The sequence below is a fragment of the Myxocyprinus asiaticus genome, chromosome 16 (assembly GCF_019703515.2).
Source record: "Myxocyprinus asiaticus isolate MX2 ecotype Aquarium Trade chromosome 16, UBuf_Myxa_2, whole genome shotgun sequence".
NCBI lineage: Eukaryota > Metazoa > Chordata > Actinopteri > Cypriniformes > Catostomidae > Myxocyprinus > Myxocyprinus asiaticus.
The window spans coordinates 23,271,057-23,296,852 of NC_059359.1; the positions used below are offsets into that span (position 1 = coordinate 23,271,057).

A 25,796-nucleotide genomic window follows, 5' to 3' on the forward strand; every position below is an offset into this window, starting at 1 on the left:
GATTAGACAAAGAGAGAATGACTTAATCATGAACTTAAAACTTCTATCTACACTGTCAAGATTTAAAGGGATAGTTCACCCACAAATCAAAATTGCTTTTTTTTTTTTTTACTCACCCTCAAGTAATTTCAAACCTATAGGACTTTCATTCTGTTAGGCTGACATTCTGTCTAACATCTCCTTTTGTGTTACACGGCACATAGAAAGTCACACGGGTGTGGAATAACGTGAAGGTCAGTAAATTATGACAGAATAGTCATTTTTGAGTGAACTAACCCTTTTTACTATCATCAATGCATGTGCATTATTGTATTAGCATGACTTTATCAATTAAATGTATTTGACCTAGCTTAAAGAAATAGTCCACCCAAAAATAAAAATTCTCTAATTTACTCACCCCTCATGCCATCCTAGATGTGTATAACTTTCTTTCTACTGCAGAACACAAACAAAGATTTGTAGATTTGTAGGTCCACACAATGCAAGTGAATGGTGACCAAAATTTAAAGCTCCAAAAATCACATAATGGCTGCATAATTTTCTTCAAAAGATCTTTGTTTGTGTTCTGCAGGAGAGAAAAGTCATACACATCTAGGATGGCATGAGGGTGAATAAATGATGAGAGAATTTTCATTTTTGGGTGAACTATTCCTTTAAAAATATCACTTATGCAGTGCAAATTCTACTATTATGTCCTTACCAACCTAACTGACCAGCAATTTCTGAGCACATCAGTTATTTGTACACTACAATGATTTGTGTCTTACATTCTTCTACAGTTGGAATAGGCTGCAGTGACAACCAGTACAACTGACGATACTTACAGTAAGGTGTTGGCAGTCTTAGCTGAAGAACATAACATCTCTACAAACTGCATAAACATTGTATTTAGTTGCTGTGGTAACAGTTGGTGGGATGTCATTATCAATGCCTGGACAGTGTTAGTCTCCGGAGGCTGCTCATACACACAAGTGTCTTACTAACACACTGTCTCTAACACTCAAACTATCTACCAGAGATACAGACGCACACGGAAAGACAGCATCTCTGACTCTATCGTTATACCAAAGCAGTATGATTTATTATATCTCCAGTTAAACCCACAGTCAATAAACAACAATGGCAACAAACATGCACCCAGGTTTGTTGGGTTAATGAGTCACAAAGCTGACAAGTTAATTTCCTGCTGATGATTGTTGTGCCTCACTGCTTTCGTCATTTCAGATTCCTAGTCAGTGTTTCTGTGTTACTAATAGTGACAGTGGTTAGATTTGGCAGGTAACTGATTTAAATGAACCGTCTGTGCAACCAACATAATTCTCTCAACATCATGCTCATTGATTGGACTATGGAGATGGAATAATCAAGGTCTGTGGATACATTTAAATGAATAGTTCACCCCCAAAAATTAAAATCTGTCATTATTTACTCACCCACATGTCATTCAAAACCTATATGGCTTTCTCTGTTCCATGGAACACAAAAGTAAAAAAAAAAATAATAATAATAATCTTTACATGCCTTTTTGCCATTTAATGAAAATGAAGTGACTTTGGGCTGTTAAGCGGCATAAGGTACAAAAGCACCATTTAAAACAATGAGTCAACAAGACTCGTACTATTTTCCAAGATTTCTGAAGACACACACTTTGCGTGATGAACAGTTCGAAATTCAAGTCTATACAAGCTCAAATCAAAGATTAAATCCTATACCCTAACCAAAGAGGTTTGATGTTACTGACGACCAACAACCCCAGAGAATAAATCAAACAATTCAGTAAAAACTAACACATAAAACATTTTATTTCAGATAAATGAAATAGAGTGAATTGGAATAACGTTCATGCAGGATTATACAAGATCCAGGATTTAAATATCTTAAAAAAAAAAAAAAAAAGCCTAATGTGACAATGCATTGCCTATCAGACACCCTTTTTTTGTTTTCTATTCTGTTGATGTTTCTGATTACGTTATGAATCTATTTCTGTGAACTGCTCTGCTCTTCTACCAGATGGAGCAGATTTCCAAATATATGGGTTCCATAAATGGACAAAACACACTGCACTCAATGCACTCAACAATTATACATGAAAACTGTAAATAGATACAAAGAAATTTTTATTGACGGAACACATTTCACATGTTCAAACATACAATAGATATTTACACCAAGTGTGGTGGCAATAGGTTTGTACTTTAGATTGTGCTTTGGGATTGCAAAGTGGTGCTCTGAAAGGCATATGTGATGTGGTTATGGGCATGATCTAAGTAAATATCATTATATGATTGAATGGCTCCAGAAAAATGCCTCCAGTGCATGAGCTCAGACATGCTGACACGTTGCGGCAATGATGCTGCGCTGTCGGCATGGCGACCCAGCTGACATGCTCTTCCAGTCTCCTCGCTTACCTCCTTCACGACACCTGGTGCAAATACACACAAATGAATTAACAACAAATTAAAAGAACAAACAAATAAAACAAATATAAACAGTGGCCCAAGAAGTATTTGGACAATTAAGACATATACAAATGTATTAATTTCATTGGATTAGATAGCAAAACATCAAACCAAGTGGCATCTGCAAACAAATGATTGACCTTTTCTCAGAACTAACTTCACTTTTCATTTCTGCAATTACTTTTAACTAACTGGCCTAGAAAGTTCACACCGGTGGCCGAGCTGAGTAACCACAGGTGTAGTTTACCCAAAAATGAAAATTCTCTCATCATTTCCTCATGTCAGCCAAGTTTGTGTATGACTTTCTTTCTTCTGCAGAACACAAATTAAGATTTTTAGAAGAATATCTCGGCTCTGTAGGTCCATACAATGCAAGTGAATCTGTATCAAAATGTACAAGCTCCAGAAGCACATAAAGGCAGCATAAAAGTATTCCATAAGACTCCAGTGTCTAATTCCATGTCTTTAGAAACCATATGATAGGTGCGGGTATGACTTGTTTTCTTCTTCTTTTGTTTTTGGCAATTCGCATCTTTGTGCATATCGCCACCTACTGGGCAGGAAGGAGAATGTAAAGTAAAAATGGACTTAAATATTGATCTGTTTCTCACCCACACCTATCATATCACTTCTAAAGACATGGATTTAACCACTGGAGTCTTATGGATTAATTTTATGTTGCCTTTATATGCTTTTTGGAGCTTATTTATTTTTATTTATTTATTAACTTGCAACACCAGGTGTGGTAGTCTGCGTCTATACTTGCTGAGCTACCCAGGCCCCCATCCTGTTTTTTGGAGCTTAACAATTTTGGTACCCATTCACTTGCACTGCTTGGACCTACAGAGCTGAGATATTCTTCTAAAAATCTTTGTTTGTGTTCTTCAGAAGAAAGAAAGTCATTCACATGTGGGATAGCATGAGGGTGAGTAAGTGATGAGATCATTTTCATTTTTGGGTGAACTATCCTTCTAATGAGATGGACTACACCTGTGGGTGAGAATTTAAATTTTTGGGTGAACTATTCTTATATCTATGGACATATTCCTCCATATTCCAGAAATGTTTGCTTGAAAACTTGAGATCTTTGGTTTGATATTTTGTTATGTAATGCAATGACATTCATACATTTTAAGTGTGGCTTTAGTGTCCAAACCCTTTTTGTGGTCACTGTTAATATGCATAAGGAAGGGGAATCATCCAGTTCCTCAAAAGTGTCTCCAACACTATGTATGTTATGCATTTATTTACCTGGGGTGTCTCCATCTCCGGCACACTGGCAGCCTAGAAGGTTATGAGTGAGGCAGGTGGTATTAGGATCAAAACTGAAAAGGTCCCGTAGCTCCTCAGCAGAAAAGCTAATATGCTCTTTCTTCTTGGTCAGGTCCACCACTGTGCCAGAAAGCCCCTGTTTACTCACCTGCCTCTGATAAATCTTCTCTTCTATGGAGCCTACAAGAGAAACGTGCACACTTCTGGCACTCACGCTGATTTGCAAACTCTGTAAACAAATGCTTTTTTTCCATCCATGAATCATCAAACTGAAAGCCTTCCAAAATAAAAGAGTGTGTCTCATCATGTGCATGTGTCATAACACAGTTCAGTGGTAGAAAATAAAGAGAAACAGTTTGGGTGGGTTATGATTTATGAACGGCATTGAGACATTAGTTTTAGTTCAAGTACTGCTTGATATTGCACAGTCATAACATGCAGATAAATTTTGGTATTGGCAAAGGGGAAATTAGAGTGATTACACACTTTTTCTGTTTACATTTGCCAAAGATCCTGATTACCTGTTAGAAGAAATCTGTAGATGTGAACTGTTTTCTTTTGTCCATCTCGCCACACACGTGCCATGGCCTGACGGATGAATATTAATAATTACTAGACAGTCAGAAAACATTCATCATGGCAGTAAAACAAATGTGATCATAACATATGCATATGAATGATGAAGAGCATTGCAGAAATAAATACAACTTGAGCAACACTTACTGTCACAGCAAAATAAGCTTTTTTTTTGTATTCACTGCCATCTAGTGGTAAACATTAAAGGTGGTACATGGAAAAGCACACGGAAAGAAAACAATGGGGCTGTCTTAACACAATGTGTGATATCTGATCTCACAATCTTGAGTTTTATTTAGCATTATGTAGTGCTGTCTGGTGCTATGTTCTTGTGTACTTCGTGTAATAATGCATTGTTGCTTTGCAGTGTTGCATGGCTAATTGTTATGATGTGGAAGTCCACTGACCTGTATGTCATTGGCTGGATTCCAGTCTATATCATATAAAACAAGATGGGAGGCACCAATGAGGTTAAGCCCCACCCCTCCAGCCTTTGAGCTAAGTAGCAATAGGAAGTAGGAGGAGTCAGTGCTGTTGAAAGAGTCAACGATGCGTTGTCGCTGCGCAATAGGTGTCTGTCCATCAAGCCGACACCATTTATAGCCTATGTGATCACAGACATCCTGCAGTAAGTCAAGTGTTTGAGTGTAGTTGGACACCAAAACAACCCTAGAGAGACAGAGAGACCATAAATACACTGAAAACAAATCATATTATTGAGTGTATTTTTTCTTGTTTTCCAATTAAATCTTCGAAAAATCCTTAAAACAAGACCCGTTCCATGTACACTACCAGTCAAAATTTTGAAACACTTGACCGAAATGTTTCTCATGATCTTAAAAATCTTTTGATCTGAAGGCGTATGCTTAAATGTTTGAAATTAGTTTTGTAGACAAAAATATAATTGTGCCACCTTATTAATTTATTTCATTATAAAACTAAAATGTAATTAAAAAAGAAAAAAGTTTTTGAAATTGATGACTTGGACCAAATAATAAAGAAAAGCAGCCAATAAGTGCCCAACACAGATGGGAACTCCTTCAATGCTGTTTAAAAAGCATCCCAGGGTGATACCTCAAGAAGTTGGTTGAGAAAATGTCAAGAGTACATGTCTGCAAATTCTAGGCAAAGGGTGACTACTTTGAAGATGCTAAAACATAACACAGTTTTAATTTATTTTAGATTTTGTTTAGTCACAACATAATTCCTATAGTTCCATTTATGTTATTCCATAGTTTTAATGACTTTACTATTATTCTAAAATGTGAAAAAAAAAAAAAATGAATATGTATATATATATATATATATATATATATATATATATAAAAATAAAGAATGAGTGTGTTTCACAACCTTTGACCGGTAGTGTAGAATAAACTGCTTTTCTAGGCCTCTGATATGACTGCAGTCTTCATCTCATTTAAGTGTACATCATTTATTAATTTGTCAAAAGAACTATTAATTCATTTAGGTATAAACCTTTCTAATGTAGAAAAAATATTGGACCTTTAAAATTACATTTAAAATGAGATTCTGTAATCAGTTTAAAGCGTGTAATGTTTTCAATGTTAAAATATTTGCATAGACAACTATAAGAAAGCAATTTGGAGGTTGAATTACCCAAAAAGTGCAAAATCTGTAGCTGTGTGGCACTAACAAAACACTGCTCTATTTGTTTAAGCATCCCGACCCGCCCGACATAGCAACATTGACTCAACCAATGGCATGAGTTTGGGATGGGGATATCTGTTTGACAAACAGGGGAAGTATTCGGGAAAACTGGTTTAAAACAATCATTATTTTTGCAATTTCATTTTGACGCTAATAGTGTATTATGTCTATGGAAAAAATTACTAGGCATGTGATGATGTTCGGCAATACGGTACATCACAGGAATTAACATGCCTGATACTGTTATCATGACCACTTCAAAATACCGTAAATAATTCTAGATCACCTTTTAGCCAAATTGTTTAGTTTTTCAGATTGAACAGTCGTTTTCTTTTCCCATCAACAAATCAAGATTCACAACACTGTGTATGCGGTATAAATGTCACATGCGCACGCTGATGTAAACAAAACCAATGTGGACGAGAAGCATTTGCACTTTAATCTGTACTAAAAAGACTATGCCAGATTTATTTATTTTTTTAATTTTCAAATAATTAAACAGTGTTATTGTTCAAAAGGGACTTTAAATGTTTGCAGCTTTGCACTTTATGATGGTGACTGACTATTTGACTTACTATTTATTTTCAAATATTTGTTTACTTTGTACATTTGTACATTTTATTATTGAATATTATTTTTTTTTTTTTTGTGTAATCATTTAAATGTTCTATTAGTTTTTTTCAATGTTCAGGGTTCCTTTCAAAGTTCTTTGTTACCTCTTAATTTAAAAGGCCAGTTTGGTATTGAAAGAAGTAATTAAACTTATTAAGAGAACAACAATAAAGTTTTTTTTACCTTTAAGTTTTGTTTTTGTAATGTAATTCAATACCGTTATAATACCATATGCCGTGATAAAAGCTTCAGCAATTATCTTGATGTGAAATTTTGATAATGTCACATGCCTAGAAATTACACCCTTCACCTTTAGGTGTAAGTTTGACAGCAGTTGTGTATGTGTGTACCTGTCTGTGCGATTAACTTGTTGTATTGCTGAGAGCAGGTCTGTTAGAACTACAAGTTTCCCAGAGTCTGCGGTGCTAAAGGCTCCTGTAGAGTAACCCTCAGGAAAGAGTTCCATAATTCCATTCTCATACATCTCATCCTTCTTTTCCTGAAGCAAATACCACAAATAATCAAAAAGCAGCATTAATCAGATAAAGAACATGAAAGAGCAAGATAACAGCATCTATTTCAAACATCCACCCCAGGCATAATACATTTCAGTAGAGGTGTGTACCTGTAGAGTGTTATAGAGCAGACCGGGATGGTTGCAGAGCTTCTTGAGAGCATTGATGCATGCCAGGTGTGGGCTGTGTGTGTAAGTGTGTGTGCTGGTGCCAGAGAGGCAGGCTCTGATGGGTCGTGTGGCCAGCAGGACACCGTACAGACGTAGCTGCAGCTCAGTGGGTTTGCAGAATACAGTCCACTCTATCCGCTCTGATAAATACTGATTAATGATCTCCTGAGTACGCCGTAATGTAAACACACCTGTTAGACGAAAGAGCTCAGCGGCACGCTCCTCTCCGATACATCTTTCTTCCTGAAACACACAGGTACCGTCAATGCACAACACTTTGCATTTTGGACACACACATAGACACTCAGTGGTAAATTTTCTAAATACATCAGCTCAAGAACGTCGCTGATAAATTGTATACTGCAAGTCATATTCATTTTACTAAACCATGCAGACTTTTATTTCAAAATCAGATCTGCTTGAGCATGTTTCAGTGTGAATTTAACACAACCTCCCCTAAGCCTAACCTAAAAAACAGATTGCACAAACACGTTTTCAAGCAAAACATTTCACACACACACACAAAATGTTTGTTAGGTTTCAAATGATAAAACAACTAATAAACTGTTCAAAATTAAGACTGAAGTATATAGTACTTTTTGGTTGTCGAATGTTAATGGAACATGTCTATAGGTAATGTGATAAACTACACCTTTGGTTACTCTGCTAGAACACATTAACTTAAATGGGGAACCAACTTTATACATCCACAAAAAATTACCTTGGCACCTGTTCATTAAAAGTCATTGCAAAAAGGACTTTCATTTACTGATTTTGATTTGATAGAAACTAATTCACTGATATTCAGAAATTTTAAGCATGACTTAAAGGGAAAGTTCACCCAAAAATGATCCACCCCAGATGTGTATGATTTTCTTTCTTCTGCTGACCATAAACAAAGATTTTTAGAAGAATATCTCAGCTCTGTTGGTCCTTACAATGCAGCTAAATGGTAACCAGACCTTTAAAGCTCCAAAAATCACATAAAGGCCACATAAAAGTATTCCATAGGACTCCAGTGGTTAAATTCATATCTTCAGAAGTGATATAATAGGTGTGGATGAGAAACAGATCAATATTTAGGTCCTTTTTTAACTATAAATCTTCACTTTCACATTCTTTCACATTTTGAAAGCGAAAGTTGAGATTGATAGTAAAAAAGGTCCTAAATATTGATCTGTTTCTCACCCAGACCTATTATATCACTTCTGAAGATATGGAAAACACTGGATTCGTATGGAATACTTTTATGTGGCCTTTATGTGATTTTTGGAGCTTGAAAGGACTGGTCACCATTCACTTGCATTGTAAGGACCAACAGAGCTGAGATATTCTTTTAAAAAACATTGTTTGTGTTCTGCAGAAGAAAGAAAGTCATACACATCTGGGTTGCCATGTGGTCGAGTAAATAATGAGAGAATTTTTATTTTTGGGTGAACTATCACTTTAAGTGTCCAAATACTTTTTGGGCCACTGTAGGTGTACGCCGGTATGGAGTTTGTGCCCTGTACCTCAGTGCAAGTTGGCTGGCGAGATCTGAGGATGGGCTCTTCATAAACCTTCCTGTATGCTGCAGATGTTCCCAGAATTCCTGGATTTACAAACTCAATGATAGAATAAAACTCCTGCAGGTCATTCTGCACTGGAGTACCTGGCAAAATAATAATTACACAATTTAATAAAAATGGCATATATTATAATACTATGCTCATTTATAAAAGGTGTGTTCATGTATCTGTAACAGGAAAATGCAGAACAAACCTGTTAATATAAGACGCCGTTGACACGAGAGGCCAGTGAGTGCATTGGCTGTTTTGATGTTGCTGTTTTTGAGGCGATGACCCTCATCACAGATGAGCAAACCGAAGTCCAGGTCTTTCAATTTGTCCACGGAGCGCAGCAACATCTCGTAACTAATGACCATCACGGAACAAAAAAGAGAGGACACAAAATCCTCCACACGGTGATCCTACAGAGGCAACGCATACTTTTAATTCAGTCCTCAGTCTATTTTTGATTATTCAAAAACAGCCACACATACACACCTGGTCCACAGTGTACACACTGATCCTCTCTCTGCCCAGCCACTTGTTAAACTCAGCAGCCCAGTTCTTCACCAAACTACCTGGACACACTACAAGTGCCCTCTTCAGTATAGGCCGTCCACCGTAGGGGCCCTGTCTCAGTAGTGTCCATAGCACACAGACACACTGGAGGGTCTTCCCTAGTCCCATTTCATCTGCCAAAATAGCTCCACAGCGGCCATCCAGCCTGCAACACATGCATAGACATAAATATGAATGAACAAAGAAATGCACATGGTGAACTAACAGTACATCTAACTGAATAAATAGCTTTCTGAAAATGAATGGACACTATTGCAACATAATATTACAGATATTCACCTCATCCCCATTAAGCACTCATAAAGGAAGACCACGCCCTCTCTCTGATGTGGCCGAAGATGATTGGTCAAGTGAGGGTCGACAACCACATCCACCAGTGGAGAACCGAGTTTATTATACAGCCACTGGTGATCAGTAGTTGGTCGTGGCATCACCAGGGCTCCTTAGGACAAATACATAATAAGCAGTATTGAGGTTGTATGAAAGTACTGTATGTCTGCTATATTAGGTTACGCATGTGCTATACCTGGTGCATTCGGGTCATGTCTGGGTTTACAGACCGGTCCTTCAGGTTCAGAATCTCTAAGATCTCCTCCTTTGAGTGCTGGTCTGGTAAAGGATTTGGCCACTGGTCGATATACAGGAGCTTTTAAGACAGGAGTCTCAACAGCAGCGTCTTGGAAACATCGGCCCTTGGCATAGTCCTCATTGGATATGACCCCCATTACCTCGATTTGCTTCCCTCCCACCATAAGAGTTTGACCCTCACACAAGCTCTCCAGCTCAGATACCTTATAACCTGATCCTAACAGACAAACACAATTCAAACACACATTCGATAAAGGTTTCAAAACAATTTCAAGAGTGAGATAAAACCATAATAGTGCATTTAAATATAAACTATGAATTCAAATATAAAACTTCATTTCTGAACAATACTATACTTCACAACAGTAGCTATTTTATTTTAAGCATGTGTTGGCACAGGCTTACCTCGTCCAATGTCCCGCCCCTCCATGTCTTTAAGGACAACGTTTCGCCCCCTGGCCACCAGCACAGCGTCGCCTTCCCAGCGCTTATGCTTCCTTGATGATGCCTTGCACCATATTACACTATAGTAGCATGCTTGAAAGTAAATAAATATATGAATGAACAGAGATAGCACAACATAACAATAGCCCATACTGAATAATAAAGATGGCTGTACAAATGAAATCATTTAGTTTAAAAATACATATGTATATAAATGTCTTTGTATTTCAAATGTCTAGCACCAAAAACATTTACGGTGTAAGATGAACTACACAATTACTGGCCAGGTGTCAAACCGTGGCATGAAAATCCTCATTCATTTGCAAGAATTTCACATTAGCTTAAGTAAACACATTACACCTTACAAACACATAAATGAAGTCTCTTCAAACACAGCTAGAGTGAGAAGATTCTCATTTTATGCTCCTGACAAGAAATAATACAAAGATATGCTTAAGACACTGATGTTAAAGCAACTACAATTTTATTAGTGACTACTTACCAAAAAAAAAAAAAAAAAAAAAAAATAAATTAATAATAATAATAATATCTTTCTTGTCCAATCAGGCATTCACACATAAAAACTTTCATTCCTGATACAGATATGAAAAACTATCTAGTAATACTTTTAGGTTGTATTTGTTAACATCCGTAAATGCATTAAGTGTAATAAACTGATAATGAACAATATTTTTTCAAAGCATTTATCTTGGTTGATGATAATTAATACATTTACAATTGTTCATTGTTCATGTTAGTTCATATTGCATTAACTAATGCAAACATATACAACTTTTAATGTTAAAAATGTATATGTTGAATTTTACATTAACCAAGATCAGTGTAGGGTAACTCAAAATAAGTAATCCACTAAAAATTACTTCTCTAAAAATATAATAAATTACTTTACTGATTACTTCATCTAAAAAGTAATCACATTACTAATTGTTTTACTTTTAAGTTACTTTCTAAATCACCTCTCCGAGAAGTTTGGGGTTTTTCCAAGTTCAAAAATGTCTATATTTCCTCATTCATTGTCGCGCACCCTTCAGCTGTTACAGAAAAGCTAATAGAAGTACATATTAATTCATATTTTAAATGTATTATACAGTACATATTACTTTTACACAAGTAATGTACATAAAGTAATTTAATTGATAGTCAGTAACTGTAATCGGATTACAAGAATTTAAAATGTAATGCATTACACTACTTTTATCTAACTAAAAAGTCAATAGATTACAGTAACTAATTACTTTGTAAATGGATACACCCAACACTAACAAAGATTTATAAGTGCTAAAAAGTATTTAGTTCATGTTTACTAATGTAGTTAACTAATGTTAACAAATACAACCTTACTGTAAAGTGTAATCAACAGTCCTTGAACAAATATCAACTGAATAAAAGCTGTACAAACAAAAAAGAACCGTACAAACATTTCAACAACTTCAAACTGTACAAACAAACAATTTCATTGCAGTTGGATATTGCCAGTCACAAAACTGTGCCGAAGTTCCCTTTATGCTACATTTTACACACATTGTATGTGTCACATCAATGGCAACCCGTGGCGGAGTCTGGCCGCCCTTAGTTTCTCCACTTTGACCTTTGACCTGAGTAGCTCCTCCTCCAACTGTTGCTTTCTTTTAAGCCCCTCCCTCTTCTCCTCCAGATACAACCCAAGTTTTCTGTGATTGGCCAAAAGCAGCTCATGTTCCTCACGCATCATCTGCAATGTTTCTGCCTCAAAAATTGGATTTTTAAAAGCGGCGTTGCCCCTCTGATACAGACTCCTCCTTGGGGCTGGTGCTGATGGCGAGGGTGGGAGGTGTATGGAGGAGGGACATGGAGAGAGGGAGGCCGCGTACACGTGGGAGACTAATTCCTCTTCCTCATCGTCTTCCTCCTCTTCCACTACCTCATTGTCCCTGTCATTCTGTCCGTGGTGGGCTTGACTGCTTGGGGTGGTGATAGTAACAGGTGAACCATGTGATGTAATCAGGTGAATATCAGGTGGTGGTTTCACATCCTCTGATTCCACCCTCACAGCCGTGACAGGTGGATAGTCCGACATCATAGGAAGTGACAGACTGCTGCCAGGCTGCTCTACTGGAGAGTTCCTCTTGAACTGAAGCCTAGCACAGACACATATGAAGTCAACTTTTAAACAGTTCATAATAAAAAATGTTAGCAAAATGAACATACAATGGGAAATCTCAAGAGTATCAAAGCCCTTTAAGGCAAGACAGGGGACTAGGCAGCCATGTTCTTAAAGGAATAGTTCACCCAAAAATGAAAATTTGCTGATAATTTACTCACCCTCAGGCCATCCAAGATGTATCTGGGTTTCTTTCTTCATCAAAACAGAATTTAAAATTTTTAGGGTTTCATTTCAGGCCTCCTCCTCTAAACAATGAAAGTGAATTGCTTTGGACTGTTTTGGTTTGTGAACGGCACTTGGTCTGTGGTCTGTGCCAGTTTCTCTTGTAAACAATGAAGCGCTTCCTGCCTCCTCTTCCACGTGACGCGTGACCTTACCAACGAGCTTACGTCGTCCCTCTCATGAGCGCGCGTCACAGATGTACAGAAGCGAACATATGTAGTTAAAAAGTATATAAGTATTGTTTTGTTTCTAAAAATAATCAATCATTTGGGTTCAGAAGAAATTTATTTGTCAACTGGAGTCGTGTGGATTATTTTGATGCACCCTAAATATGCATTTTGGACAGTCAAAAAAATGGAGTACATTCACTTGCATTGTTTAAAGGAGGAGGCCTGAAATGAAATCCTAAAAATCTTAAATTCTGTTTTGATGAAGAAAGAAACTCAGATGCATCTTGGATGGCCTGAGGGTGAGTAAATTATCACCCTTTTGGGTGAACTATTCCTTTAATGCCTCCAGGCAACCTGCAGGACTCCTATCTACTTGAATGGAAAAAGGCTGAAATCTCCAAAAAAGTTGGTCAATAATCTTGAAATATATAAAATAACTGCAATAAAAACTGACCACAATGGTATCATTAACTGTGCTTCTTTAGCTCAGATCACGCTAAAAAACCTGCTATTTTTCAGCCTGGTACAGATAATATGCATGCACTTTCTCGATAATAACTGACAAGCAATGTCCCTATCAAAAAGGTGATAGATTCTTTTAACTAAGGTGGGACTTCCATTCCTAGAGCATTAATCAGCATTACAATTTCTCTCAGTCATAAGTATACCAGTGACCTGTCGTATTCTATACAGTCATGGTTGCATGTCTCTTTACGCCCTACAAATCCAAAATGCAGAAATTATGCCAACACTAAAATGGAGAAAAATGGCTTTAAAGGAATATTCTGGGTTCAATACAAGTTGAGGTCAATCGACAGTATTTGTGGCATAATATTGATTACCACAATAAATGACTTTGATTCACCCCTCCTTTTCTTAAAAAAAGAAAGATAAAAAGCTAAAATCGAAGTTACAGTGAGGCATTTACAATGTAAGTTAATGGAGCCAATTTTTTGAGGGTTTAAAAAGGCTTATAATTTTATTAAAGCACTTACATTAATTCTTCTGTTAAAACTTGTGTATTTTTTGAGCTGTAAAGTTGTTTAAATCACCATTTTTGCAGTAATTTTAGTGTTTGTTGACATTACATTGTCATGGCAATGAAGTTGTAAAATTGGATATAATGTTACACAGAAATTGTAAGCGATTTTATCACACTAAAATTGTGATAACATGCATATTATGTCTTGTGGCTATTATTTTAAAACAGTGAGTATTTTAACGTTTACAAATTGGCACCATTTACTTCTATTGTAAGTGTCTCACTGTAACCCAGATTTTATTCCTTTTTTAAAGAAAATGAGGAATAAGTCGAAAATAATTTTTGTGGTAATCAACATTATGCCACAAATGCTGTTGATTGAGCTTAACCTGTATTGACCCGGAATATTCCTTTAAATATTTTCGATTGTCAAGCCAAATATGGATTATAAAATAGTCTCACACTGAATCTGAGTGTAGTTGAGCTAAACTCATCTGTCACTGGATAGATCATAGTCTAATATGGCTTTTCCACAGCACGGTACAGCTCGACTCGACTCGACTCTGCTCACTTTTTGGGGGTTTTCCACTGTGGATATTACCTGGTACATTTTTTAGTACCACCTCGGTCAAGGTTCCAAGCAAGCCGAGCTGATACTAAATGAGACATCAAAACCCTGTAGATCACTGATTGGTCAGAGAGAATCGTCACTACCAGCGTCACTGGATTTGCAACATGGGACATCAACCCACTAGTTTTAAAGTTCGCAACAGCGATAGCAGTATCATTTGTTCACGCGACTTTCTAACACGAATTGTAAAAAGAAAAGAAAACCACGGCATGGTCAATAAACAAGGTGCAGACGTTCCTCTCTTTAGCGACGAACGAAACGAAGCAAAACGTAAAAGTCTTTCAGGAAGTTGGCTGCAGTGTAGGGAATAGTTAAAAAAAAAAACTTAAAGTGACTACAGAACCATCAAGGACCTCAACAGCCGGAGTGGTTCAAACAGAAGAAAGTGAAAGTGGTTCAACCAAATGGACGCTATCTATGGCAATAGACCAGCGAGCAATGGGAGGGAGAGTTCCCTGGACTCTGCCACGGCGTTGTTGGAGTCCACGATGGAGGATGGTATGTTTTGTTACATTAACTGTATATTCTGCTTGAAAGCTTCACTTTATTTATTTGACCAGCTACTGGAAAGCTTGCTTCTAAAACAACCAGGCCAATTTAACTGTTACACTTGTGTAAAATCACCATGCAACAACTGCTTAATGCAGCACAATGAGCTAGTAGCTAACAGCTAGCGGTCGTGTTATTGTTTATTGTCAGCAATGTTTGTGTCGCGTTTAAGATGATGGCAGTAGAGGCGGCGCATCTATGACGATCAGCCTATAATCCCACCCATGTTGAGGCGGCACTAAACTGCAGTGGAAAAGCAAGCTCAGAAAAGTAAAGCAAGCAGAGTCGAGTCGAGTCGAACCGTAACGTGCAGTGGAAAAGTGCCACAAGAGACCCAATTTAACTCAATAACTTAATTTTGAGTTACTGCGTTTTGCCTTTGCAGTGCATTCACTCATCTGACTCATTATTATATGATCTTCAGGTGCAACATCATCCAATCCCACAGCTCAGCTGCACTGAACTTGACATAAGTGACAAATAGTAAGACCAAGAACCAAGATTTTTGTCAACACTACAGAAAGGCCTAAGACTGGTCAGATATGGAGATGACACTGGAAAGTAACTACTCTGGCACTCGTTGGCAAAACTGGCTTTAGTACAGTGTTGGAAATACGGTTAATGACATCCAAATCTCCTCAGTGCTGCAGCTTACCTCTGGCACAGGACATAGAGTGAAAGGACTGAGTGTGTGCCTGCAATGAGTGTTTTGACCACAAATTGTAGAAACAGGGCAAATTAAAACTGGCAGTGGTCATGTTTATACGTCTGTCTAACAAATTGGCTAATGGTAACAATTAAAACTACAGTCACTTAAAGATCTCTGAACATTTCTGTGACGATATTAGCAGAAGCTGCTATTAATGATTAATGACCAATACCTTCTTCTAAGTGATGCCAATGAGTATCTGGAAAAGGCCTGCTGAGAGTAAGTTTACTTGGTTTGAATTTTCCATTGTTTGATATTTATGTTTTTGAGTTGTGGATACACTGCTGAAGACTCAGTTTTGTTTATGCGTGCCTGTGTCTGCATGTGCGTGCATGTGTGCCTGCATGTGGCATGTGAGAATCTGTATGCTCAATCTCACCTGTGGAGTGCACTCTGCTCTTTGTCTCCCACATGAAACAGTTGTGGAATCATTTCCATGATGCGTTTGGTTGGCTCTGATATGCTGCCCCTGTACTCTGGCTGGGCGTGGCTTCGCTGAAGAACTTCCTGTTTGGCACTTTCTTTAAGTCGTTTATAGAGGGTCCGAAGGCCCTGAGCCGTTCTGGGGGGCCTCTCACCTCCTAAACTATTATAGCGCTCGGCTATGCTGTCCCAGCACCGGTTCTTATCCACAATCACTGCATGCTTGTTGGTGTGCTCCTCCAAAATTCGTATGTGGGGCTGCACAAGCCGCAAAAGATCCAGTTTCTCGGACAGGGTGAAGTTTGAGGAGCGGGCCTTGCCAACCATGCTGTTTGTCATGAATAAGGAAGACATCTTGGTTTTAAGCTGGTCTCAATGCTCTCTAGACCCTCTCTTCTTCTCTCCTCCTTTCCCCTGTGCTGTGTGTCTGTCTTTCTCTGGAAGACACTCACTTGTGTGAGCAAGCTGCTGTACTGCTTACCTCAGTTAAACAACACACACATGCACAAACTGGCTCTCAAGCACACAGACGTAAGAAAAAGAATCAGGCTTAACTAGGCCAGCCTCGATTAGGCCCACGCCTACCCGGGGAGGGCTTTGCTGGAATTCCTTTTAGCTTAAGCTGACGCAGGTTCAGTAAAGCTGCTTAAGCCTGGCCTGACCTACATAACAAACCCGACTACATTAGACTGGAAACACAGCGGAGCTCTCTTATGCCGCTGATAACAGCGATATGTATTTCTTTTTTTAGCGGGTCAGACAATGTGCTTTTGAACATCTATTAAACAGGAAGCGTCAACTCCGTGTTTAGATAGTAAAGCGCGAGTCTGTGCAGACTTGCAAGATTTTAACAAAGGAAAACACTGATTTGGGGAGAAATGTGCAAGAGCCAGAACAGCGCTCGTGCTACTTGCATACAGAGAGCGAAAGAGAGAGGGTAGAGTTTAGAAAAAAAGACACCAGTTGCTGTAAAGCTGTTCCTAGCCTGACAAATGCAGCACAGCACACTTGCACGCTGGAGAGTTTGCCTCGAATCTGTTTGTGTGCGGCTCGGTTACTCATTTGCAACTAGGCACACAACGCCTGTCAATCAAGCGAACCTTGTGCATGGATTGGTTAGTTTCACTTAAAGCCGAAGTTAAAGGAGGGGAATAAAGTTCCAGTTTTTTTTTTTTTTTTAACCCGGCGTCTCGATAAACTTGTGCTGCTTTTCACCACTCTACTAGTTTTGCTTTAACGTTTAAAAATGGGACCATTTAAAATTAATTTCCTCTTTCAAAATAGCAAAGAGCATCCGACCAATTCGTACACGTTTTGCTACATTATATAAATGTGATTGGAATGCTTGCAACACTATAAGAAACTGTACCGTGTTACTTAAAATATAGAAATAAATAAAATACATTTATTTAAAAAAAGGTTTTAGCTATTTAGTATAGCCATACCCAATGGACTTAAAGGAATGGTTCACCCAAAAATGAAAATTCTCTCATCATTTACTCATGCCATCCCAGATGTGTATTACTTTCTTTCTTCTGCTTAACACAAATGAAGATTTTTAGAAGAATATCTCCGCTCTGCAGGTCCATAAAATGCAAGTGAATGTTGACCAAAATTTTGTAGCTAAAAAAAATAAAAAAGCACATAAAAGCAGCATAAAAGTAATCCATTAGACTCCAGTGGTTTAATCCATGTATTCAGAAGCGTGGGTGAGAAACAGATCAATATTTTAATCCTTTTTTACTATCAATCTTCACTTTCACATTCCTCTTCCTTAGTTTTTGATTATTCACATTTTTGTGCATATCGCCACCTGGGCAGGGAGGATATTAAATATCGATCTGTTTCTCACCCACACCTATCATATCACTTCTGAAGACATGGTTTTAACCACTGCAGTCTTATGGATTACTTTTATGCTGCCTTTATGTGCTTTTGGAGCTTGAAAGTTCTGGTCACCATTCATTTTCATTGTATGGACCTAGCTGAGATATTCTTCTAAAATTCTCAGTTTGTGTTCAGCAGAAGAAAGAGAGTCATACACATCTGGGATGGCATGAGGGTGAGTAAATTATTTTTTAGTGAACTATCCCTTTAAAGGTAATGCATTACAAGGTCTATTCTAAATATGTTACCATGTTGCAAAAGATACTCCTTTTGAACACAATACAAGATTTCAGCTGTTTAAATCTTCTCATTATATATTGGTCATGTTTTTCTTTCTTTTTTTAAAAACTGCAAGATCTGTATGTTTAATATTAATGGAACAAATTATAGTTTTGTGTTTTTAGTCTAGCATGTAAAATTATAATATACTCTGTAATCACTGATCAAAATTCTTTAGAATAATATACATTATTTGAAGCTATATATAGCCAATATAATAATAAACATTTTATTATATTGTATCAAGGTTTCTGCAGGTTTTATGAAGCTAAATTTACTTTTTAAGACCAAATAAAGAACATTTAAGGAATAAATTTAAGGGAACATAATGTCATTGCATTGCTCTCTAAATGTAAATGCCAAGAACAGTCATATATACTGTGTCATATATTATACATATATACTGTAACACTTTTTTAATTAATTTTACAAAAAGTAACATGATAAGGCTCGAATACCTCTGGTCCTAACTACTAGAATGTGGAAATAACTTTTACCTTTGGATCAGACCCATTGTATCAGCTGTATACTTCTACTACACTGCTGTTTCACAACACCCAAAAATATACTTCAAAGTTCTGGAATAATATATAAATTATCACCAGCAAACATGTAAAAACATTTGAATAAAAGATTTTATTCAAATCTTCTTCTTCTTTTTTTTTTTTTTTTTTAAGAATATATAATTCTGCATTATAAACCCCTTGTCCTAGATTAGCCAATAATATATACATTTACAGCAATTTACACATTGTGCCACTCAGCTGATATGATTCACGAACAGCAAAAAGATATGCCAAGGTTGGAGTCAGCACACAAGTGTGGATTATCTTTTTAACTATAGGTGGCGCTGTCTCCAAACTGCTCAGGTACAATCAGGACATGGTCAATGATGCATACCAAATTTCTTTTAAATCTGACAATGCATTCAAAAGATATTTAACTTATAAAAATCAATGTGCCAGACAGGTATGGCCAGTGTTGGGCAAGCTACTCAAAAAAATGTAGCAAGCTAAGCTACTAACTACTAAAAAAAAAAAAAAGCTACTAAGCTAAAAGCTACACTTAAGAGAAAGTAGCAAGTTGCACTATAAGCTACATGCCAAAAGTAGCTTGCTACATTTAAGCTACTTTTTTCAACCAGACGCACAGAGCATACTGTCACAGACAAAGCATCTAAAAAACTTCACATGATGCTCATCTAAGCCATGGTACAGTATAGCGCAATGCAGTATACATGTATACAGTATTGTGCAATGTGAAATGTATGTGCATGTAAAAAAAAAAAAAAAATTAAAATTCATATTTATACATGCTACCTATACAAATTCATGTGTTCAGAATTAAAAATCATGATTTTTATATTTTATTTTTCATATTTATACTACTACCACTACAAACCCATACCCATTTGAACAATTACCTTTCCTTTTTTCCTGTATAAAAACTCATACACAAACTATTCATCTTATCCTGTAATTCTGTATCTAACTATTGTATTTCTGTACTAGAAGCTTCTGATCAGAGGCCAAATTTCTTGTGTGTGACAGCACATCTGGGTAATAACAATGTGACATCTGATGGTATCAGATGTTAATACCATGGTACTTTGAGATATAATTACCATATTTATGTACCATAATGTATTTACATGGTGCTTCAATGTACTTCAAAGAATACCATGGTAATACCATTGTAATTTGATATAAGATTACCATATTCATATACAATTGAATTTACATGGTGCTTCAAGGTAATGCTACATGTCCAAAAAACATGGAAAATGCCATGGTACTTTTTTTTGTGTAGGCTGCTGAATGTTTTGATACACTTTTGGTGGTAAAATGTCTTTACCTGCAGTAGTCGCTAACAAGCTGCACACGTGTTGAACTTAATAAAGACCTTCTTCATCACTGGCAAAACGACAGGCTGCATTTGCAGGTTTTGTATCCTTTTATTGTAGATCCACTGCAACCAGCATGATCTTTATTTTCCGCATTTTAAAATATTCTGTGAGCATGTTGCCAAGTGAGAGCATGCACCAAATGATTCAGCAGCGCGTGCATGAGCTTTCTGAGTCATTCAGATTGAATCGTGAACCAATTCAGACTGCTTTGCTATCACGTTTGACCAATTAATTGTAAAGAACCGACTCAGATGAGCGATTCATTTGAGTCTTACATCTTTAGTTCTGATTCAAAATTTGTGTTAGTAAACACCAGGTGTACGCATGATATAGCGGTGTAGCTTTTGCCAAAGCTACGCCACTACCTAATCAAAAATGTAACTTTTCAGTAGCGAAGCTATTTGATTTAAAAACTAGCGAAGCTACTACCTTGCTACTCAGAAATGTAGTTAAGCTAATCGCTTCGCTATTTGTAGCTAAGCTACTCCCCATCACTGGGTATGGCTGATATGGGAAAAATTATATATGGCTGATATGGGTATCCTTGAAATCCCCATGACCCAAGGAATCCATAGACACCAAACTCATGATTTTAGGACATACGGTCAAAAGTTACAGGCAAAAATAGCAATTTTTCACATATCTTGACCCATAAGTGGCGCTGTCACCAAACTTTGTATGTACCCTCAGATCATGGTTCTGATGAAGCATACCAAGTTTCGTTTCAATATGACAAACCATTGGCAAGATATAGCCTCACTTTCTGTTTTATGTCGACTTCGTAAAATTGTTAACGTAACTTCAAAATCAAAATTTGGTATGATTCATTCTGTGCAGATCAGTGTGGAGATTATTTTGAGCTGCTGTTTAGGCAAATTGGTCAAAGTTTGCAGGAACAGAAGTGAATAAACTATAAACGTCATAATCCAAGATGGCAGCCACTGTAATGGGCGGAGCTTTAATTTAAGCGGTCCATTTGTATCATACAGAGGAGCATAATTACATGCAAACAGAATTACTAGGACAAATGGTTCAAAAGATATGTGCAAAAGAAAAGTGAATTTTTTAACTGGTGGTGGCACTATAGAGTTTGTCCTAGAGATCGCAAATTTGTTATGGGGCTATTTGTGCTCAGAAATTACTCTTCACTTAAACGCAAGGATCAGACCAATCCCTCATGCAACATTTAATACCAAGTCCTTATGAATTTAAGACTTGTTGCTCCGATTTAAGACCTTTTTAAGGCGTTAATTTGCGAAAGAGCAACTTAAGACTTTTTAAGACTTTTTTCAGACCTGCAGAAACCCTGTGTATATAGCTTTCTTATTTTGTATGTACAGTGTATCCGGAAAGTATTCACAGCGCTTCACTTTTTCCACATTTTGTTATGTTACAGCCTTATTCCAAAATGGATTAAATTCATTATTTTCCTCAAAATTCTACAAACAATACCCCATAATGGCAACGTGAAAGAAGTTTGTTTGAAATCTTTGCAAATGTATTAAAAATAAAAAAATCACATGTACATAAGTATTCACAGCCTTTGCTCAATACTTTGTTTGAAGCACCTTTGGCACCAATTACAGCCTCAAGTCTTTTTGAGTATGATGCTACAAGCTTGGCACACCAATTTTTGGGCAGTTTCTCTCATTCTTCTTTGCAGGACCTCTCAAGCTCCATCAGGTTGGATGGGGAGCATCGGTGCACAGCCATTTTCAGATCTCTCCAGAGATGTTCAATCGGGTTCAAGTCTGGGCTCTGGCTGGGCCACTCAAGGACATTCACAGAGTTGTCCCGGAGCCACTCCTTTGTTATCTTGGCTGTGTGCTTAGGTTCATCTGTCCAGCTGGACAGATGAACCTTCGCCCCAGTCTGAGGTCCAGAGCACTCTGGAGCAGGTTTTCATCAAGGATGTCTCTGTACATTGCTGCATTCATCTTTCCCTCGATCCTGACTAGTCTCCCAGTTCCTGCCGCTGAAAAACATCCCCACAGCATGATGCTGCCACCATCATGCTTCACTGTAGGGATGGTATTGGCCAGGTGATGAGCGGTGCCTGGTTTCCTCCAGACATGACGCTTGCCATTCAGGCCAAAGAGTTCAATCTTTGTTTCTCATGGTCTGAGAGTCCTTCAGGTGCCTTTTGGCGAACTCCAGGCGGGCCGTCATGTGCCTTTTACTGAGGAGTGGCTTCCGTCTGGCCACTCTACCATACAGGCCTGATTGGTGGAGTGCTGCAGAGATGGTTGTTCTTCTGGAAGGTTCTCCTCTCTCCACAGAGAAATGCTGGAGCTCTGTCAGAGTGACCATCGGGTTCTTGGTCACCTCCCTGACTAAGGCCCTTCTCCCCTGATCGCTCAGTTTGGCTAGGCGGCCAGCTCTAGGAAGAGTCCTGGTGGTTCCAAACTTCTTCCATTTATGGATGATGGAGGCCACTGTGCTCACTGGGACCTTCAATGCTGCAGACATTTTTCTGTACCCTTCCCCAGATCTGTGCCTCAATACAATCCTGTCTCGGAGGTCTACAGACAATTCCTTGGACTTCATGGCTTGGTTTGTGCTCTGATATGCACTGTTAACTGTGGGACCTTATATAGACAGGTGTGTGCCTTTCCAAATCATGACCAATCAACTGAATTTACCAAGTTGTAGAAACATCTCAAGGATGATCGGTGGAAACAGGATGCACCTGAGCTCAATTTTGAGTGTCATGGCAAAGGCTGTGAATACTTATGTACATGTAATTTTTTTCGTTTTTTATTTTTAATACATTTGCAAAGATTTCAAACAAACTTCTTTCACATTGTCATTATGGGGTATTGTTTGTAGAATTTTGAGGAAAATAATGATTTTAATCAATTTTGGAATAAGGCTGTAACATAAAATGTGGAAAAAGTGAAGCGCTGTGAATACTTTCTGGATGCATTGTATATGTCCCAGAAATTATATTTTTAATTAAATGTTAAGTTTTCTTTACAAAAAATAGCTTCGCAGGACAACAATGGCATACAATCTACATGAATGCAACACTTAATGTAGCACTGGCCTGATAGGGCAAGTGACAACTCTATACTGTCAACTGGCCAGAATCTCTCTCTCACTTGCCATCCTTATAGTTGAGCTATTATTTTAAATGGTTATTGCTACCATTTTAGTTACCATGAATGATGATATTATTTCTGTCACCGCTGTATCTTACCTGTTGATGAGGAGTTGGCTTGCGTATTTGGCTGTCTTGGGCAACTGTCTTTGTCTGTCAATTGCTCTGCTTCAGGACAGTCAGATGATGAGCTGAAGCTGTTTTCCTTACATTCTCCTTGAGGAACAGCACTCAAGACCCTGGCTAAAGCTTTACTGCCTACTGAAGCTTTAGAAAAAGCTGGACCGTCTCCACTAGTCAAACACCTCTGGACCTGCAGAGAGAAATAACTGTTAAACATGCTAGCAGTGGAAAATGAAGACTCATAATACTAAAGATGAAGGGCCATTGCCTAATGACTGTTTTATGGATCTTATACATGTCTCACAAATGCAGCCTCTCTGTCTCTATTCCTATACTTCTCTGTTCAATAAAATCTTGCTTACAGCTGCATTATTCTGAACACACTACTTGAATAACATACACATAGAAGCTTAATACACTATATGCATAGCAGCACTTTTAAATAAATCACATATAATTAACTACATAATCTCAAACATTGCATAAACAATTAACTAGGGATACACTAATATTACAATTTTTGGTCGATACCAACACCAATTAAAAAAATTAAAAAATAATGATACCGATATATTGCAACTTACCTTAATTTGTCATCAGTTTTACTTAGGAATGTTTAAAACATTTACAAAGAGTTACAAAAGCCTGTTTTTACTGTTCTAACAAAAAATTATTTCCATTGAACATGGCTTGAATCTGTTGAACACATGACACAATGAAAGATACATACAAGATAAAAAGACAAAAAAGATACTAAAAATGACTAAATATGAAAACATGTCGATTGGTATGAAAAAAAGATTTTTGCATTTGTTTTTGCTCTTTAAAATGCAGCCTCTTAAGGTTTAGTAATCGCATAAAGTCATATTGCAATTTCAATCTTAATTCAATCAGTCAATTAATGGATATCATACTGATATCTCAGAAGTCAAAGTCTGCTGGTTTCAAACCGTTTTGGATGGTTTCCCTTATCATGTAGCCTATAGGTAAGTGTCGGCATCATAACTATCACGTCCGTTTATTGCATTTTTTACGCATTAATGTGAGAATGAGAGAATACAAATTTCATTCAATTAAATATAAATAAAAATTTAAGTTCTTAGGAGTGCCAACCCTTCTACATATTATTATAATAATTATTATTTCCGGATTGTGAGTTTTTACAAAATGTCTTACCAATTAATTTTTAAATAAACCATCAGTTTTTCATATCAGCGCTTTCATGCTTATAATTAATATGCCGATAGTTTTAAATTGGTCAGTAATTGGCCGATTAATATCGGCAGCCAATACATCTGTGCATCCCTACAGTTAACATAGTCACCATTTTTATTTGTTCACGTGTTTTGGCTTATTCATCACGTTTACCTTGTTGAGCACATTCCCTAGTGTTAGTGTGGACGGTGGGGATGGTCCTGGTTGGGGGTTTGACACGGTAGGAACATCAATCTGCGCCGGTGCCGGAGGCATAAAGCGGGGTTTCTTTGCAGCATTGACGCTGAGCTGACTCGGAGCTCCAGACCTGCGCATTCTGCCAGTGAGGATGCCACTTAACTGAATAGAAACATGAAGGATCAAACTCAGACATAATGTCTGTGTCATTAACTTGTATCAGCATAAGAATAAAATACATGTTACATGAAATAAACGTGGCTTTTAAGGGATAGTTCAAGCAAAAATTAAAGTTAATTTACTCACCCCAAACATGTATAACCTACTTTCCTCAGTGGAACACAATAGTGACTGACAGGCTCAGTCACCATTGACTTTCATTGTCTCTTTTTTCCATACAATGAAAGTGAATAGTGACTGAAGCTGTCATTTTCCCTAAAATCCCCCGGACAAAGGAGTCATACGAGTTTGGAACAACATGAGAGTGAGTAAATGATGACAGAATTTTCATTTTAGCTGAACGGAACTTTTATGTAAGCAGAGTACGTCGAGTTCCTAAAGTAAAACTCTTTTATTTCTCCAAACAATTATGTTAAATGTACATATGTTTACTTTGTACTACTAGTAGACAGAAAGCACGTTAATCGCTCACCCTTTATCGTGATTCCTTCTCGTTTGTCAATGACTGTTTTTTAAAAATCCCTCGAAAATCACAAAGCTCAAAATACGCGCAAATGTAACGCGGAAGTGACGTATCTTCGTCGTGATTGGTCCAATCATAGTGTCGCATGAAGTGGGTGGAGTGGAGAAGCTTAAGAAGAGCAAA

General features: G+C 37.4%; 2 protein-coding genes across 4 annotated transcripts; both read right to left on the reverse strand.

The window, feature by feature from the left end:
• Positions 1-1,803: 1,803 nt before the first annotated feature.
• On the reverse strand, positions 1,804-25,706 carry LOC127454436 (DNA repair and recombination protein RAD54B-like). Of its 3 annotated transcripts, none has more exons than XM_051721629.1 (15): positions 25,623-25,706; positions 24,947-25,127; positions 23,555-23,768; positions 10,395-10,526; positions 9,928-10,206; positions 9,681-9,843; positions 9,321-9,546; positions 9,037-9,244; positions 8,787-8,926; positions 7,216-7,518; positions 6,941-7,089; positions 4,715-4,976; positions 4,253-4,319; positions 3,711-3,911; positions 1,804-2,422 (listed from the first exon to the last, which is right to left on the reverse strand). In XM_051721629.1, the coding sequence occupies exons 2-15, from the start codon at positions 25,106-25,108 to the stop codon at positions 2,196-2,198; spliced, it is 2,733 nt and encodes a 910-aa protein (XP_051577589.1). In that variant the 5' UTR covers positions 25,109-25,127; positions 25,623-25,706; the 3' UTR covers positions 1,804-2,195. The 3 variants fall into 3 exon arrangements, with proteins under 3 accessions (XP_051577589.1, XP_051577588.1, XP_051577590.1); XM_051721628.1 differs by having other exon boundaries at positions 24,947-25,132; XM_051721630.1 differs by having other exon boundaries at positions 24,947-25,171; positions 25,623-25,681.
• On the reverse strand, positions 10,446-17,586 carry LOC127454437 (fibrinogen silencer-binding protein-like). The gene is made up of 2 exons (XM_051721631.1): positions 16,240-17,586; positions 10,446-12,571 (listed from the first exon to the last, which is right to left on the reverse strand). The coding sequence occupies exons 1-2, from the start codon at positions 16,635-16,637 to the stop codon at positions 11,986-11,988; spliced, it is 984 nt and encodes a 327-aa protein (XP_051577591.1). The 5' UTR covers positions 16,638-17,586; the 3' UTR covers positions 10,446-11,985.
• Positions 25,707-25,796: the final 90 nt, after the last annotated feature.